The sequence below is a fragment of the Microtus ochrogaster genome, chromosome 26 (assembly GCF_000317375.1).
Source record: "Microtus ochrogaster isolate Prairie Vole_2 chromosome 26, MicOch1.0, whole genome shotgun sequence".
NCBI lineage: Eukaryota > Metazoa > Chordata > Mammalia > Rodentia > Cricetidae > Microtus > Microtus ochrogaster.
In genome coordinates, this window is record NC_022025.1 from 9,352,807 (window position 1) to 9,372,017 (window position 19,211).

Here is a 19,211-nt window from a genome sequence, read left to right on the forward strand (position 1 = left end):
TATGTGTATGTATGTGTGTGTATGTGTGTGGATACATGTGTATATCTGTGTGTGTGTATGTGTGTGTATGTATGTGGATACATGTGTATATCTGTGTGCATGTGTGTGTATGTGTATAGGTACATGTATGTATGTATGTGTGTGCATGTGTGTAGACACATTTATATATGTGCATGTATGCATGTGTGCATATATGTGTATCTGTGTGTGTACACATGTATGTATGTGTGTACATGCATGTGTGTGAGCAAAAGAAAGAGATCATCAAACTAATACTTTTGATATATCAAAACTTACTTTCCAATGTTTTATAAACTGTTATAGTCTGCATTGGTTTGCATTTGTAGCTTAGGTATCAATTTATTATTTAGAAACTTACCAAGCACCTTTTAATGACTGTCAGGCAATTACTCAACAGTAAACCAACCCATCAGACACTTGTCATTAATCGTTAATTGTCTCTGCGAGTAGTGATTGTAAGAAATGCTGCTTCTCCGGTGGTGATGATCTTCTCTCTGCCTCCCACAGTTGAGATGGAGGAGGATGACTTCACCGCCTCCCTGTCAAAGCAGAGCTGCATCACGGAACAAACTCAGTACTTCTTTGATAACGATAGTAAATCATTCGGCGGTGTCCTGGACTGTGGAAACTGCTCCAGGTACTCTGCTCCTTTGTGTGGCGCAGTCCTTGTTTACCAAGGGCAGCATTCAGACCTGTCGTAGTCACGGAGAATAACAGAAATTCTCAGTGATCTTTGAGATGAATAGTTGTTTTAAGCTGAAAATGTCCGAAATACTTGGTTTTGTTATCGGTCTCATAAAGTCTCGATAACTTATAATTGTTTTAGCTACAGTTGCGTGATAAAGATAACTGCTTCTGATTTTAGACAGAGTGAAGAAACTCGAATGCACTTTCATAAGCAAAGTCAATATTGAAAACTTTGTAACAAAGTTTAGTTATGATAATTTCAATCAAATACCAGTCCTTTTCATCTATAATAAATAAGAAGGGTTGTAAAATGTTGGGGTGTTCTTTGTCTACTTCTACCCTTCTCTGACATGAAAAATCATATAACAACTTTGATGTGCAGTTGAAGGCTCTGAGAAAAATATCTCCTAAGATCATTGTGAATCTTACCATTCAAAAAACATCTTCTAAATACAGAGAAAATAATACACTTCGCTGTAGACAGAAGTTTCTACCCTGGCTGGCCCTGCTGCCATTCAGTTCCAAAGAAACATACAGAGGCTTATATTAATTATAAACTGTTTGGCCTATTATCTTAGTCTTATTAATTAGCTCTTACAAATTAATTAGCCCCTAATTCTTATCTATGTTTAGCCACGTGGTATCATTGCTCAGTTTGGCATTCTCATCTTGCTTCCTCTGCATCTGACTGAAGACTGCATCTGGCCTTTCCTCTTCCTAGAATTCTCTTAGTCTGGTTGCCCCGCCTACACTTCCTGCCTGGCTACTGGCCAATCAGTGCTTTATTAAAGCAATACGAGTGGCAAATCATTATTGTGTACAAAAGCATTGTCCCATAGCACTTGACTGTAATAGAACAGAGGAGGAAGACAAGATAGGAAAGGAAAGTGATAATCCATGCTATGGGGTCACTGAGCCACAGGGTATAAAGTGCCGAGGGACTTTCTAAAAAGAGATGGAGGGCAAGTTTTCCAGAATAACATGAACAGCAGAAAGGAAGGGGACGAGGTAAGGTAACCTAGGAAAGCATTGGAATCTTTGCTGGGGGCTGACAAAGTTAGTCTACAACATAACAATAACTGTTTACTCCAAGGAGTAACCAACAGGCATAGTTAATATTTTTTACGACTTGATTTTGTAAGCTACTTCTTCAAGGAGGTATAGTTCATGAGGAGGAAGGTAAAGGGAGAAGTCAGACATGAACTCTGGGTAAAGATCACTTTATTTAAAAGTGAATGAAGTGAGTGTACAGAACTTTCAAGTTTAGAAGCTAGAGGAGCAGCGTGGAGTGGCTGCAGTTGGGGTGTGTGCACAGCACCTTAGCTGTGCACTAATTGTGGTCCTCTCACAGCGATGCATACGTGAAGAACTGAAAGGGTAGAGACTGGTCTAACTCATCGCTTGAAAGCACTCTCACTTAAGGTAGCCTATGTTTTCTCCCCAGCTCAAAAGGATAAGCTAGTAAAATCCATTTTGAAAAAACATAAGGAAATTAGATCTTGCTCACATATGGTTACAAAGGAAAACTAAGCAACTGACACTGGGCATGGAGCATACAGCCTGATTCTGTCTCTGAGTTCTGCAATGTAATGGTTTCCAACTACAGACACCTATCTGTATTACCATTAAAGTTAAATGCAATAATGAAAAATTTTATGTCACATTGCAAGAGCCTTGCTTCCCATATTGGATAGAAAACATTTGTGCCCTTGCGGAAGCCTGTGAGGAGCCTTGCTCCGCACTCTCTCCTGACCTCAGTTTGACAATATGCTTAGCTGCTTTTTGGTTCCTGCTTTGTCTGCCTTCAAAATAAAGTATTGCTGGTTTATTGCCAATTATAAATTCTGCCATTTCCTGTATGTTTAAAAATGAAGCATTTTTAGGATTTTGGACATTAACTGAATAGTACTTATTTTGTAATTAGGACCAACAACTTTAAAGATTTCAATCAAAGATGGTTTTAATATGACCTTAAAGATTTTCTAGTTTTGAGAGAGGGAATGTGTTCATGTTAGTAAGTAAAAACATAGTGATCTTGAAGTCATACTCATTTGTGTGTGTGTGTGTGTGTGTGTGTGTGTGTGTGTGTGTGTGTGTGTGTGTTATCCCAGATAGTGATGCTTTGTTTTGGTTTTTTAATACATTGTTTTATCTTTCTTTTCATGAAGAGAGGATCTTGGAATGATTTCCATTCTTCTTTTTCCAAAAGATGGTTTTCATTTAGTGATCTTTTCTACAATATATTTTGCAGAATCTTCCATGTAGAAAAGCTGATGAACACCAACTTAGTATTCATAATGGTGGAGAGCAAAGGAACGTGTCCCTGTGACACACGGCTGCTCATGCAAGCGGAGCAGACTTGTATCCTTTGGTGCAGGAGCTGTCTGGAGGAGATCATCTTAAAGTAATGAATATTTAAGTTTGTCACCCTGTTTATTATCCTATAGAAGAAAAATACTGCAGTACCAAACTTTGCATGGAAGGTTAGAATTGATGACAATACTCAGGACCTGTGAGAACAGTTCACTGAACATACAGTTTCTCACCATTCCAAATACTTGAATTGGTTCTGTTGGCTGAGAACACTGGCATAGGTTGGTCGTAATTGATTTTGGAAATCCATATATCTCATTGCCTCTTTTGACCATGTGGGGAAGAAGTTCCATCCACCCTGTTCCTTGACAAGCCTCTCTAGCTGACGGTCCAGATCCATGCGACATGGTGAAGCAACCCAGATACCGAAAAGGACCTGATGTCTGCTTTGACAACAATGTCCTGGTAAGGGTTTCCATGAGTTACAGTAATAGAAATTAATAGTCACTTTCCAAGGAGATGTGTTTCATTTTTAACTCATCATTATGTCTTTACCATAGGTTTTCTCTTGAATGTGATGTACTTCCTAGTAAACTAAAATTTCATTTCATTAGCTTTTTATGGTTAGCATAAGGTTAGGAGTTCTTCTGCATTTTCCACTACCTTACTTTCAATCAAAACTTCAATAAACTTTTTAATAGTCTATGCAGTTGTGTTAAAGACATAATAATGAATAATAATACCCTGTATAAAATGTTAATCACAGGAAATATGTCACCTAACTTAATTTATATTCCAATCCTGCAGGTGTTATTTTGATTTTAATTGGGATGTGTTTAGTCATCATCCAATTAAAAACTTGTTTGGATAGTTATTATCTAAGTATTTTGTTATATTTTCTCCTATATCAGTTTTTTAAGAAAATGATTTTGTGTATATGGATGTTTTGTCTGCATATATAATCTGTGCACTACCTTTGTGCCTCATGCCCAAGGTGGCCTGAAGAGGCCATCACAGCCTCCGGGACTAGAGTTATAGCTTGTTGTCAGCCATCACATGAGGACTGGGAGTCAAACATAGATGCTCTGAAAGATCAGCCATAACCACTATGACAATTCTCCATTCACTCAAACTATATCTTTTATATGAATATAGCTTATGAATTACTTAGTAATTCTTAAGTAAAGCATTTAGGGAAAAATGACTGAGAGTCATTTCAAAAACAATTGGTTAGGCTTTTTCTTTCAGAGAATCTATAATATATTACAGCCCTACCGTATTACCAGACTGCCTTTGAGACATCCAAAGACCACAGAAGAACGTGGATGCTGGCAGACCAAAGTCATACTAACCATGAGGATGGTGTTCTGGCTGTCCAAAAGCCTGAGTATACAATGCTAGCAGGGCACACACTAGCAAGAGCTGTTATTTGATGACCTGGTGTTGACAGAGTGCTACAGACTTGAAGCACACGCTCCTTTTCCTTTCATTTGGAATAGGTTTTATGGTACAATATATTCTGATTACTATCCCTTTTCTATCGCAGCTACTCCCAGGTCCTCCTCCCCTCCCCTCCCAACCTTCCCATCTAGATCCATGGCCTTTCTGACTCTAATTAGAAAACACAGAATCTAAGAAATAACAAGAAAATGAAACAAACTAGAGTAGGACAAAACAACAGACAAGAAAAAGAACCGCAAAAAGCACAAAAATTGCATGTAGACATACTTTTGCACACACAGGAATCCCATAAAAACACAAAACCAGAAGCTGTTGGTGGAAACCGCTTGCCCAAAACGGAAATAATCACACAGAAACTATATTATTTCCAATACTGTTTGGCCAGTAACTTAGGCATATTCCTGGCTAACCCGTGTATCTTAAATTAACCCATTTCTATTATTTTGTGTATTGCCACGTGACTGTGGCTTACCGGAAAGGTTCTGGTGCATCTTTCTCCAGCAGCAGCTACATGGCTTCTTCCTGATTTTGCGCTCTCTCTCTCTCTCTCTCTCTCTCTCTCTCTTCCAGCTTGGCTTTACTCAATTAAGCCATTGACTGAAAGCAGCTTCATTATTAACCAATGGTAATCACAGCATACAGAAGGGAATCCTGCATCACCTCCCCTTTTCTGCCTAAATAAAAAGGTTTTAACCTTAAGATAGCAAGATTACATATAACAAAACAAGTATCTTGTAAGACTTACAGTTTCAACATTTATATCTACTTTATCTTTTTTCATAGGTAAGGAAAACTATAACTATCTATTTTTCAACTCCATCAAAGGTCCCAGAAGGATATAATGTAACCTAAGTTAACGGAAAAAAATATTGTAAGCAACTTCCAAAACTCTAGAATTGACAGAAACACCTCACTGCCTGGACAGCCATCCAGAGTTCTTCTGTAATGTGGAGGCATCCAGTCTTCAGCCTACAGGCCCATAGTATCTAGAAGACTTTTCCATGAAGCAGAAAAATCCAAAGATCTGTTTCATAAACCCCGAAGGACTGTCTCACCTTTAGGCAAGTTCAGCAGTCATTTTTCTGTGGGTTCTCCATGTCCAGTTCATACAGCCTAATATCAAGAAGTCCATGTAAGAGCAGTTTGTTGCTCAAATGACTTAAAAAAAAAACTTAAAAAACTTAAAAAGCCTTTTTGATGCCCAAAACCTCTTGAAGTAGATTGGTACTGCCAGGAACAGATATGTCTCATTGCCATGAAAAGTCCTATGTTCTGAAACATTTTAAATGCCATATTCTGAAGGTCTTTGAAAGATTTGAAGAATCCCTATCTTTCTGAAATATATCTCTGTACATCTAGAAAACCTAACATGACTACAAACTTGACTATTATACATGAATATTAACATGTATTTCTTAATTATACATTACATTTTTAAATGAGCTGCAAAAACACAATATTTTAATGAAGAGTAGAAATATATATACATATATATAACAAAATTGATATTAAATTTGTATAAATAAACCCAGATCCATACCCATGCAAATATTTATAGCATATCCCCCTTTAAATATAAACAATCATTTATAAACAATATTTGGGTGTAGTTCTTTCCAAACTGCTTTTTGCTTTTTGTTGGGCAAAGTAATTTTTGGGAGTGTACATATCAACATTTGAGAGGTCTTGATTCATCAAACCACATTATTTTGGAAGAAATCTATAGGGTCTCATCTTCTGTGGAAACAAAAGAAGAACCTCTTTTCCAAAGCAACATATCCTTAGACCCAAATTTTGAAGTCAAGATACCTTTAAAACTGCTTTAGCTTAGCAGTCTATACAATGAACTATCTCTCTGTACTTAGCTTCTTCACAGTCAAAAGATTCAATGAAAACAAAGTAATGTATATAATCCAGACTTTCTATGTATATTCTCTCTTTAAGTGACTTATTTTTCTTAATCTATTACTTTTTCTACAAGTTTACTCTGTCTCTTTAAAGACTTTATTTTTTTAAAAAAACCATTTACTTCTTTTTATAACTCTTCATACTCTTTCTTCTCCCTCCCAAGCCTACATACATTTATCTAACACTGTGACACATTCAGAGGTGTTTTTTTTTTTCCCTGAATCTTTCTGTATTGCTTATCTATAATCCTTTTCTGACCAGGAGAGCTTCTTAAAATGCAAAGCAGCCTGGCTAGGACTAAGGCTGCTTTGCCTTTTGGCTCTGCCCAATCCAACATGGCAGAGATTCGTTCACTGCCTCTGAGACTGCTAGGCGGGAGCCCATGCTTACCACTTCAACTCTGGTAACTAGTTGTCCCATGCTGCCACCAAGTGACTTTCAGCATGCTGCCCACAAACCACATTCAAGTGCTGGGCCTCCTGAAAGAGTTTGTTCTGGGAGCATGGCCCAGGAAGCAACCGTTTTTATTTTTATTTTTCTACGCTGAATTAGGAAGACCTCTCTTAAATGATTCATGCCTCTGCTTGCTTTAGCAAACAGAGCCCACCCAAGAAAATGCTGCTACCAAAAAGCCATGTTTAATTCTGTTCTTGTGTTTGTCTAGAATTCCTTTTTAAGTTTTCTCAGGATTTATGTGGATATAGTTGACCACGTTGGTATGCCAATTTGTAGTGGGGCTGCTTATTTGTTTCCCAGCCACCCAGACACCTGAAATGATCACACAGTAACTATATTATTTGCAATACTATTTGGCTAATATCTTAAGAGTGTTTCTGGCTATTATATCTTAAATTAACCCATTTCTATTAATCTGTGTATTGCCACGTGTCTGTCGTTTACTGTCAAGGTTCCACCATGTCTTTCTCTGATGGTGGCTACATGGCTTCTCTCTGACTCCTCCTACTCTCTCTATATATATCTCTTCCATCCTGGCTTTACTCTGTTAAGTCACTGGCCAAAAGCAGCTTCTTTATTCACCAATGATACTCACAGCATACAGAGGGGGAATCCCACAATCAAGAAGTCATAATACATACACAAAAGACTTATAAGGTTTTAAAAATAAAACAAAACCAAACATAAAGCAAAACCTCTGACACAACTTTATGAGACAAAGAACCTCCAAAGATTCCCTTAAGTTCATTTTATGTTGGTCATCTAGAGCTGGGCATGGGGCTTGACCTTAAGGGTGGTTTGTTTGCTTCCCCCAGGGTTAAGCTCACAAAATATTATAACTCATACCTAATATATATTGTTTAATGATGACTACAACTTTTCGTAAAATTTAGTGATTTCTACTTCCTACTGCTTTGACATCCTATTATAGTCAGTTAATACACATATATTCAGCTAGATCAAATGTTTGTTTATTAATTTATATATGCATATATTCTTATATATATTCAATGTCTTTGATTCTAAAATTAGCCATCTTTGTTCACAAAAATGACTGTAATAGATCACTTCTATATCCTTTTACTACTATCAATGTAACATTACCCAGGTCTCTAATTTTTCTGTTTTATTTTTGTTCACTGGCTTACATACCCCAAAGAATATTCAAACAGAACAGAGCACTGTCTTCTTGTGAATTGATTTTTTAAAGACTTGTAGAGACATCTAGGAATCAATGTGTATTTTTACAGGTGTTTTTCCTAAAACACAGCAATATCAGCCTCAGAAATAGTAACTCGTTTTCACAGGAATATGTTACACAAATTGATATGTTAATTTAAAACAAGCAGAGTAGCTGAGTTTTAATTCTCTGAATCCACATAAAAAGCCAGATATGACTGCCAGTGATTGGAACCCCAACATTAGGGAATGAATATAGACAGATCGCAGGTGTACTGGGCATCTACCCTTGCCAACGTGATGAGCTTTCAGCTCAGTGGCAGTCACTGTCTGGAGGCAATAAGATGGACAGAGGATGTTCTTTTCTGACCTCCTTGTCATATGCATGGCACATTCGCATAGTAAGTTAAACAAATCAAATTGTTGGTGGGAACAGATCTAAAATATAAGATGTGGCAGCCAGATCTATTTAAGAAGAACTGATATATTGTCTTGAAAAGGGATTCAAAATTAAAATTACTTTTTCCGAATTTAGCATGGAAGGCGTTTTGGAGCACACAGATATAAAAACTCCTGCCATTATCTCTACCATACCTTCCATCTGTCAAGTTTTCTAGTGGCCTGCTCATGTTAGCCATTTCTCAAAGAGCTGCTTAGGGGCCCCAGAGAAATGTCAGTCATTACAGAAACGTCATTCATCAGCTACCCGTCATCAACTTCAGTAGTACAAGCACAGATTAAAGTCACAGAGAAGAATTTACAAGCTGATGTAAAAACCCCACCTCAAATATTCTCAAATATTCTCATCAGAAGACACTGCACCTTTTTATTAAGACACTGATGATATCTGACACCTTCCAGCAGTCTGGATGTGTCAGCTGTTTTGGCCAGTGCTAACCATGTGTCTTCAGCAGTAGAGGACTTTCTCGGTGCTTACTTGCAATGGCTCTGTGCCACTGCGCTGGGTGGAGGCTCACCTAACTGCTAACTGCCAGTAGACTGCAGGACATCTCCTCCTGCTTGTCTTCTTTGCTGGGCTTTCTTTCCCTTCCCTGTACTTGCTACTCTGCCCGTTGTTAATAGGATCAAGTTGTTTGTACAAGGGGTCCTGCCAGCTCCACGATGCTAGCTAGATCCTAGCCTCATTTTCCTTCTAGTTTGAATGGGCTGTGGATGGCCAGTCACTTCCTCTAATTTTTTTTTTTTTGGTTTAGACTTAGAATTTTAGAAAAGAACCCATGTACTTAAGTCCGTGATAAAATACATTCTGAAACAAGATTATTACAATTCCAATACTAATATTATTTTGTAGGTACTCTTTTTCAAATGTTGCATCTGTTTCTCATGCTAAGCCCAGCGGATCAAATGCCTATGTTGGTTTAAAGATCATTATGTTTCTTATAAGGTGTTGGTATAATCATTACACCAATATAGATAAAAATTGAAAAACTTTCAGGAAATTTTACTTTCAATACATAATTATTAGAACTTGTGATCTTGATTTAATTTTTAAAATGTTTAAGTATAATTAATGTACCATTTCAAATGTAATAGGTAGTTTAAGAATATCCGAGCCAGTCATTCAGATGTTTTTCTTATTCTTTTTCTTTTTTTCCCCCTTTTTTTCCCCAGCCAATCTAACTTAAGTAACATCTTAGGACTTATTCCCAAAATATGTGTATGCTTATTTTAATATAAAGAGTTCTAAGTTTTGAACTCATTTTAAGCACTAGTATTTGAATCTGGGCCAAAATGGCCATTAATCTTTAATCTTTGGGGAAGTTTCTGTAGCAAGAAAGCAGGCTGCTGCGGGTGCCTCTGTGGCTCGTGTTCTGTGTATCGTTTACCCTGTTTCATTTCTGATGCTCTAGAATTATTGTCACGGTAATGCTGCAGTGGCATTTGTCTGGCTCTGCCATCATTGGTCCTCAAGTAGTCGTTGATTAGGAATTCCCCAGATCGGGTGGATGTTAGTAAGAGCAGAGTGGGCTCGTGGAAGATTGGGAGAGCAGAGGAAAGCACAGGAAACAGCCACGTTTGTTCTCTGAGATGACAAAACAATGGTTTTCATGGTAAAATAGTTCAAAGAATATTCCTTTGTAAAATACATACATATGTTCTAAAACCAGTATACACAGTGTGATCTGGAATATACATTTATCAGTCCATTAAAAGTATATAATTAATCACTTTAAATGTAATAGGATGCTTCTATAGATGTCCTTATTTTTAATGGTAATAAAGATGAACAAAATGGAACCAAAGGGTATCAACTTATATGATATGACATATATGAAATGGTATAAAATACATTAATTTTTATGTTTCATTATGCAATTTACTTTTACAATTATAAAAATTTTAGATAGATATGAATTATACCTTATCACTTAGATATAAAATAATAACTACTGAGCTTTTTAAGCTACCACTACTTAATGAAACTATTCCATGAAACAAATATTAAAGAAAATTGCAGGTAAATGTTCTAAAGAGGACCTGAAATTTTATTAATAAAATAGACAAGAACATCAGGAAAACCATGAAGGACGCTTACGGAAATATGAGCATGTGTATATGGCCATTGAAATATGAGAATTTTCCATGCTTTAGTGCAGAACAACCGTAATGCCTAAGGTTGTTTGTCCTTCCTCACTGGCTACTGCAATGGTAGCTTTTCTTTGTTTAACAACTTTTCTACACAAATAGAAGTCAATTTTCAATGTAAGCATTATTTGCAGAGAAGGCTTTAAAGACTATGATCTCTTTGCGCAAATCCAGTGTCTACCACACAAATATCTGAGCACAGATTGTTCTCACGAGATACTTGCTTTCCAAGGCAGAGTGCTTTCCCACAGTTCTGCAGCCCAAGGCATGAACCAGCATTAAGTAAACACTTGCCATCTGGGCACATCACCTGTGACCCTCCTGAGCATCTACTGCAAGAGCCCTGGCACACTGTCGTAGTATAGCTATACAATTACAAAGCTCCACACCACAAGGACTTCCTAAAACAGTAGCATCCAAAGTAGACCTTTCAACGGGGTTTTTATTGCAGGCTAACAAGGGAAAGAGCAAAAGAAAGACAAGCAAAATTGCTGAAGGTCATTAAAGTTAAAGCATGCCCATTGGGAGAATTGTATCATTTTAAACAAACCCAGATTATAAACGTAAGTCACTGAGTACATAAACTGAATATGTGCTTTATATGTGTATGATTCTTAGGCTTTCTACATGTAAAATCTTGACCTAGTGTTCTCACTATCTTGTGAGGTTCATGACATTATGTGACCTTTCCTGCTGTGTCTCTGCATTCACTTCAGATAGGGAAGGCAGCAACAGATGCAAGTAAGGATTCCTCCCAAGTTAATTGACAGGAGTCTACGCAGCATGTGGCCAGCTACACCTCCCCCAAATCTCTCCTTCTTAGCAATTGTTGCTGCTCACAAGGAGACCTTATGTACCTCCTTGTCCTCCCTTCTTTATCTACAGGGGAAAGTCAATGGGCCCCATATGTAAGGGTCTTGGGGGATGATCATGGATGCGCTGAGTCAATGCTTAACTTGGATGAAAAAAAATCACTCAACTCATGGGTTAATGAAGTTAAGGTTAATGAAAATATTTCTTTAAAAATGAAAGGAAACACAGCATGTGTTAGGGGTATATTTAAAGGGTAATTCTGAAGATTCTGTCTGCCCACAGATTTCCCTAAAACTAAAAGTGATCCATTATTGTTGGATATATTCAGCTGTTTTACGTCATTGGAAATAAGTGACATAGTTATAATTCAGAACACAAAACAAAATATAATATCCCCTTAATCAAAGTATTTCATTTTGAAAAAAAAATTTCTAAAATATCCAAGTTTTCTTTAAATTAAGTGTAACTGAACTCTTTGGGGGTTACCCTCCTTGGAGAGAAAAGCGGCTGAAGAAAGCGAAGAAGTGAAAACGCCCTGAGCTAGAGGGTGCATTGTAGAGAACGGCAGCGGAGTCAGGGAAGGGGAAAGATGGGATGTGGGAATGTGTCATGACGAAGGCCTGCTGTCCTTAGGGCAGATGTGGATTGTCTTTAGAGCATGGTTCACATCTCACATCCGAGGTCGAAGGATTTGACCTCTGGTTCACAAGGACAGTTGTTTGGAGGAAAGCAGAAGCAATGAGAAAAGTGAGGCCCCTCATAGTGAAGTGACGGCGATGGACCTGAGGAAGAGAACGGGAAATTTGGAGGCGAATTTTGAAGCCACAGTTAAGAGGACTTGCTGGCAGAATTTGACCTGAGAAAGAAAGGAATGTCAAATTACCTGGGAGTCTTTGTCCTGATATATGCTAGAAGTAACACTTAGGGACACTGGGAAAAATCAGCAAGCTTGGTAGTTAAGCTTTAAAGCTCACAGTATAAACGAGAGGAGAGCTGGTGACATAGGAGTCAGAGGAGAGATGGGCAGGGGCTGTAACAGAGAGTAATTTCCAAGTCCAGTGGGTGAATTGTATAGGCAGGTAACTTAAATAAACCCAACATGAAGAGAAAAAAGAGGACAGAAAGCTGAACTCTGGAAAAGCTCACCAGTTAGAGATCCTGACGGAGTGAGGCCAGCCCAGAGAGAGCAAGAGAATCCCAGATAAATTTCTAGACTACCCGGAGTGTTAGCCAAGAACACCTGAGAACAGGGTGTGGGAAAGGAATATTATGCAGCACTGAGTTCTCCTGAGCTGTCAATAAGATGAGAACTGATGATCTACTCCGCTAGCTAGTCAGATTAGAACCATCTAACTCTTTATATCTGTCTTAGTTAAGGTTTCTATTGCTGTGAAGAAACACCATGACCATGGCCTCTCCTATAAGGAAAGCATTTAATGATGATAGCTTGCTTACGGGTTTTTGAGGTTCAGTCCCCTATCATGACAGGGAGCATGGTGGTGCGCAGGAAGATGTGGTGCTGAAGCTAAGAGTACTGCGTCTTACAGACAACAGAAAGTTGACTGAGACACTGGGGTATCTTGAGACTAGAAAACCTCAAAGGCCCTCTGCCTCGCAGGGACTCACTTCCTCCAACAAAGGCACACTCCCTAATAGTGCCACTCCCTATGAGCTCATGAGGACCAAATACATTCAAGCTGCCACAGAATTTAAGAGGCAGCATTTCAAATTTAAAAATTTTTCCTTGGTGTATTGTTTTCTCAGCATTTTCTTGAATAGAAAACAGCTATGCTACCTCCAAACACAAATCCATTCATTTACTCAGCTTCGAGTAGTGCTTTAATCTCTGGCAGGGAAGTAAATCGGAAGCTCCCATTCTTTGAGAGTTTAGACTCTGTAAAATTACTCTACAGAAAACCCTTGCTCACATTTATCTGTAACCTATCTCGATCCATTCAAGATGAGCCTTGGGTCAATGAATTTTTAAAAGTACCTTTATGAGAATGAGTGGACATGACTTTCACTTATGAAATTCACTACAGTGTGGGGAATCTTTTTTTTAAAAAAAAAAAGATTTTTATTTAGTTGTTTACTAATGTTCTGTCTGCATGTATTCCTGCAGACCAGAAGGGGGCACCAGATCTCATTACAGATGGTTGTGAGCCACCATGTGGTTGCTGGGAATTGAACTCAGGACCTACAGAAGAACAATCTGTGCTCTTAACCTCTGAGCCATCTCTCCAGCCCCAGGGTGGGGAATCTTAAACTGTGGAAAATGTTGGAAAGAATGAAATCATGGAATGAAAGGTCAAGAAGAGCTGTGCTCTTGGGCATCTGCCTGAGCCTCTGCTAGCTCTGTGAAGAGGGCCAGTGGGTGTGGCCACCGCACGCACATGCTGCGTCACGGCGTGGCTCAGTGGATAAGCCTGGCTCCTCTTTCTACTTTAGTTCTTTATTTGGACTGTGTTTTCAGGATGCTCTCGTATTGCTTCAGGTCCAAATATGTTATTTCTTATGTTACTGTAATTCCTAACGTCAGTGTGCCTGTAGCCTAGAAGTTCATCTTGGACATCAGAAATATGGGAAATGGACCTTTATTTCTACAGCTTATCGATTTCTGCTTATGGATAACAGATTTAACATCATAATTGTTTGTAATTATTAAAATATTACATTTTATGTTTATATCTTAGATATGTAAATATAAAGGATTGTTCATCATTGCAGTCGAGTTTTTAATTAGTAATTCCTATATCCAAACAAGAATTTATTATTAGCTTCCATTCATCACTGTCAGAATTTCAAACATTTGACAAATACCACCATGGAGACCACTTTAGCACAATTTCTGTACAGTAAAATCTAGATCAATATTACCCAGTTCAGTTCCAGGTAAAACAATTTTACCAGGTAAGTTCACAAGTGGAGTAAATATGAGCTAACCTACAAGTTGCTTTTTACTTGTTTCTTCAAGATGGTAATGTTCTTTATTTCTATGCATTTCCAACAGGAGGATTATACCGACTGTGGTGGTGTCTCTGGATTAAACCCTTCTTTGTGGTCTATCATTGGACTCCAGTTTCTCCTCCTGTGGCTCGTATCCGGCAGAAGACACTCCCTATGGTGACCTTCCGACCCCATCTCTGCAACTACAATCCAGACCCTGCCAACACACGAGCCCCCAGTTACATTATTAGAGTCAGTTGAAGAAGCTACCCAGAACATTAGCCGGGCCTCTACCATGGCACCAATCTAAGGCTCAGATTCTTGATCACCCACTGACTGCATGTCGGGGTGTCAGAACCTGGAGCTTGTGTGAATGCTGCGTCATCTGTGTCCACCATCAAAGCAAAACTCTGTCTGTGCTCTGTGGGAATTTGGGGGTTCACTGTCGCACCACTGGTGATTACATGTAGGAGGTTCCCCCGGGCAGGCATTGCTAAAAGAAGCAGCATCTTGACTGATCTACAGTTTCAACCTGCTGCAGTTTTACCAAGAAGAAGAAGAAAAGAAAAGAGAGAAAGCCCTAGGGCGGGGGGCAATGACATTTTTGCCTTCACTTATTTTCTGTTAAAGAGTAATTCCTGTTGTGAGTAGTTATTAAATATAGAGAGAGGAAGGGAGAAAATCCATTGGTCTAAACTGTTGAAATACAAACTAATGGCTAATTTTCTACCAAAAAAAAATTGCCATGAATCAAATGCCTTATAAAAGAATGATTTCTCTGCCAAAAACAAAACGCAACTGTGACCAGTTGATTTTGGGTTAGGTGCGAAGCATTGGTTTGAAAATGAGGAAGGGGTGACGAGGTTGCAGGTGCTTGCGGGTGAAATTGGAATTCATGACACATTTCCTCATACACGGAAGCCCTTTAAAGCGTGGCGTCATGTCCCTTCTGTTCAAAGTGCAGTCATGTAGTGTTAGTCAGATATTTAGCTCACTCTAAGAGATGCTTGTGGGGGGAGGGGAAGTGTTTTCCTGTGGGTGACGAACTTGGGTTGCCAAGGGGATTTTTGCATGATGCTGCTGCTACTTTAACTTTCCGGTTTGTTTTTCCTTCTTCCTGTAGAGTATAGTCCACTGAGGAGTGCAGTGGGTGACATGGTTGTCATGTAAGAATCTGAACCTTGCAGTGTAAATGCACTTGCGTCATCTTTTAACATGTTGTTGAACTACTCTGAATATACTGTGTGACGGACGTGCTGAATGACCGGGGTTAGGCAAACGGGGGACACGAGAATTCATGGATTTTTATACAGATTCATGCTTCTGCCTGAAAACCTATGTACAGATATTTTAAGTACATAAATCAGATTTAACACATTTATTTTTTGAAAAGTACATATATGTTCTCAATGGAGATTCAGCCTAGGTTTCCTCTTTGTTCGTTTCTAGCATGTACAATCCAGAAACTGCTGCTCTCGCTGCTTCTGTCTCTCCATTTTGGTATGATCATATGATCAAAATTTCCATGCCACTTCCTGAGAGGTTTTACATTAATCTGAACAGACAGGAAACCTTGAATCTATCTGTATGCACATGAACACTTGATTGTGAATAATAAAATTTGATTTTATACAGCTTCCTTGGTGAAAAGCATTAGTGTAGTAGGTCAGAAATATCATTATAGATTAATATGGTAGCTCAACTTTATTCTGCTTTGAGAAATTATTTTCAGGAGTAAACAGTATTTGAAGAGAGGGTAAAAACAATGAATGTGTCTAAGAAGAGTAATTTTACTGTAAGCTGAAAGTATGCATATATTTTTATGATAAATGAAGATTTTTTTTCTTTTTAGTTACACATGCCAAGTATTGGTGTGTGCATATGCTGGAAATTTTCATATACATCATTTTACAATCAGAATTATTTGCAAACTCCAGCATACTTTAGTATGCTCCACATATCAAAGTTGTAGCCAACTCTTTAACATAGTTTATTGTTTTGTTTATAGCTTTGCCTAGATTGTTATTCGTTCCTACCACCATGCTACCCTGAGTACCATTTGTATACATTTTATAAGTTAAGATTTTGTTTCAGTTCAAAAGGGGGAGGGGCAATTGAAATTACTTCGCCAACTGTTGACTTTTGACTTGACATCGGTCACCACTTCTGATACATTGTCATTTTTAGTCTGTTCATAACTGCTGTTGACCTTAGAAAACAGAAAGGTGATGTAAAGGGAGGGAAACTATGTTTAAGTCGTGCTGTGTGTCAGTTATTTCAAACTTATTATTACCTTTTGCTGGACTACTTTAAATCCTGGACATGTTGGGAAAGGGAACTGTGACTCCATCCATAAGAGCGATGCACATTGAAACCATTGAATTGCTTCTGGCAAACAACAACCGACCTTAAATTATGTTTCAATTGTATTGATTATACTTTCATGGCTAATGTCACTCACAAAGCGTATGACCGTCAGTGACATTATTGTTGTCTTAGCCGCCACTGAGCTTGGCACCTCTTTTGCAAGACTTCATTTGGTTCGAGTTCTATGTCACCACAACCACAAATATGGTAAGAAATTGGGCAAAAACATGTCCGCAGACTAAAACTGCTTTTCATGACTTACACTAACGTTTATGTTTTTTGTAAACACTTCTAAGTGACACTAACACCCATCCCACCAAAATTACAATATTACATTTAACATTTTTTTCTGCAAATTCTCTTAGCAAGAGTAAGTATAGTGTGTTATTTACAGAAACAAAACTAAATAAGCGATCATTTTAAAAAGCATTTAAACTGTTCTTATTAGTTAATTGCTGCTATACCCACGTAGCTCAGTGTCCTTTTTCACATAAACAAAGTCAAAACAAGTCTTGCATTGGTGTTGAGTGGCAGGAAAGAATTTCTGCATAAATGGTTTCATCTTTTCTTCATTTGAACAACCAGCATTACTGCCAAATGCCAATCGTGGTCCACATTTGTAACAGGTTTTTAACATGACATAGTTAGCAAGTTTGACTGAAGAGATTTTTAGGTCCTGGCCCTCTGTTTTCATGTTTCTAAAGCTTGAAGCGTTATTGCTTACCTTGGGAAACACAGTGTTGCTACCATTTGTAAGTTTTCTTATATATAATATTCCTTTTACTACTTGTAAAGCTGGCCTTATGGGGTTCAAATAGGCAGTATCCCCTTTAAGTGACCTTTGCAACCCAAGTGTTACTTGCTTATTTGATGCTCTCTTGTACGTTAAATCTCATTTAAATGCCTGTCTTCAAGTCACCAAAGCTGAAATTTGACGTCTTAATTTAAAACTCCTGAGTCTAAAGGCATAGAGTCTAACCTAGCAAGACACAATGGATTTTGTGATTCTTTTTTTCCCACTTGCCCCAATCTCCAAATATTTTATCATTAGCTGGAACTTGCATCGTTTTCCATAGCAGAATGTTCATATTGTTAATATTCACTGTACATTTCTGTAAAGAACAAATCACTACAACAGAACTACCAAGCGCTGAACATTTCCAAAATTTTTGCAGAATTCGATAGCCCTTACCAATGGTTCCATCTACCTTGTTTCTAGTTCACATAACAGAACCATGGAAATTCCACTGAGACTCTTGGGATACTGTCTTGCGAAGATGCCAACTGAGTTTCTAATGTGACCTGGCAAAGCTGTCCTTTCCTTGTGCGGTATGACTGTGGGATCATGCTTTTGGGGTTCCCTTCATGAAGTGCTCATTGTGCATCATGCTTCAGGCCAAGTGGCTTTTGTGAACAACAGATCTTCCCTTCCCTTATTATGTCCTCTTGACACTTTTGTGGAAATTAACTAGCAGGATGAAAACATTTTGTAAAAATTTGTATAATACTGTTATAAAAAATATTTATAATCCCAGAAAACGTTGTGTTAAATCTTGTGCAAAAACGGTATATTCAGAATAAAAGTTTATCATTGAAAGTCACCATACAGTTTGGGTTTTTGCCTTTTTTTGAAGATCTAGTTGAAAGAGACAATAGTCCGTCTTAAATATGTTTGTAAAAGAAAAAAAAAACCAAGCCTCTGTCTAGATGGAGAAGATTCTAGATCGCAGGGAAAAAAAAATTGGTTTTAAGCATGTGCTTTTCCAATTACAGATCTCAATTCACGAGTGAATACATAGAATGAATCTTCATGTAACTCTGACCATCCTTACCTGTGAATTCTCCACCAAGACCTTGAGGAGTTTAATAAATTAAATAAAAAAATTTCCTAAGGAAATACTGCTTCTGGGTTTCTTTAAAGACCTTGGAAGAAATAACACACCTGGCATGTGCATATATTTGATATATCTTAAATACAAATAAATATAAATATTTCTCCAAGGTGTTGGCAGTAAATGGCAGATAAGGACTAAAATACCACGTAACATATAAGGCCAATGGACAGTTGCCTCACGCCTGCTCACCTCATGAAGCAAAGGCCTGATGGTGTATAGCAGCCACTGCTGTCCACGTTTTCTTATTTTCCTACTTCTCTGCACTGAAGTATTTCATAAAAAAGCAAAATATGTACTACGTGAGAGTGTGTTATATATGGGAATGATTCCTGGAAAATCTCTCCACCATGTCTGATCAAGGCATATTAACCGGAAAACAAGCCTACTTAAAAGTATTAAAGTGGATAACATTTGTTTTTTGAGCACCTGGCTTCATTCAACACCAATTTATCTCCTCAGTCAATCCTTGTTTTCCCCAGAGATCCTCATTTCCTTCGTCAGTCATCTTGGGAAACGGGCTCCACCGATTCTCTTTTACGAAACTCTTCCAATTTCTTT

General features: G+C 38.0%; 1 protein-coding gene across 2 annotated transcripts in view; it reads left to right on the forward strand.

Moving 5' to 3' along the window:
* Cacna2d1 (calcium voltage-gated channel auxiliary subunit alpha2delta 1) overlaps positions 1-18,601 on the forward strand; it is a 441,225-nt gene extending 422,624 nt beyond the window's left edge. For both annotated transcript variants that reach the window (XM_005358331.3, XM_005358334.3), the window contains 4 exons: positions 529-658; positions 2,960-3,069; positions 3,404-3,486; positions 14,456-18,601. In XM_005358331.3, coding sequence (XP_005358388.1) covers positions 529-658; positions 2,960-3,069; positions 3,404-3,486; positions 14,456-14,572 — 440 coding nt within the window. In that variant the 3' untranslated portion in view covers positions 14,573-18,601. The remainder of the gene's footprint in view (positions 1-528; positions 659-2,959; positions 3,070-3,403; positions 3,487-14,455) is intronic.
* Positions 18,602-19,211: the final 610 nt, after the last annotated feature.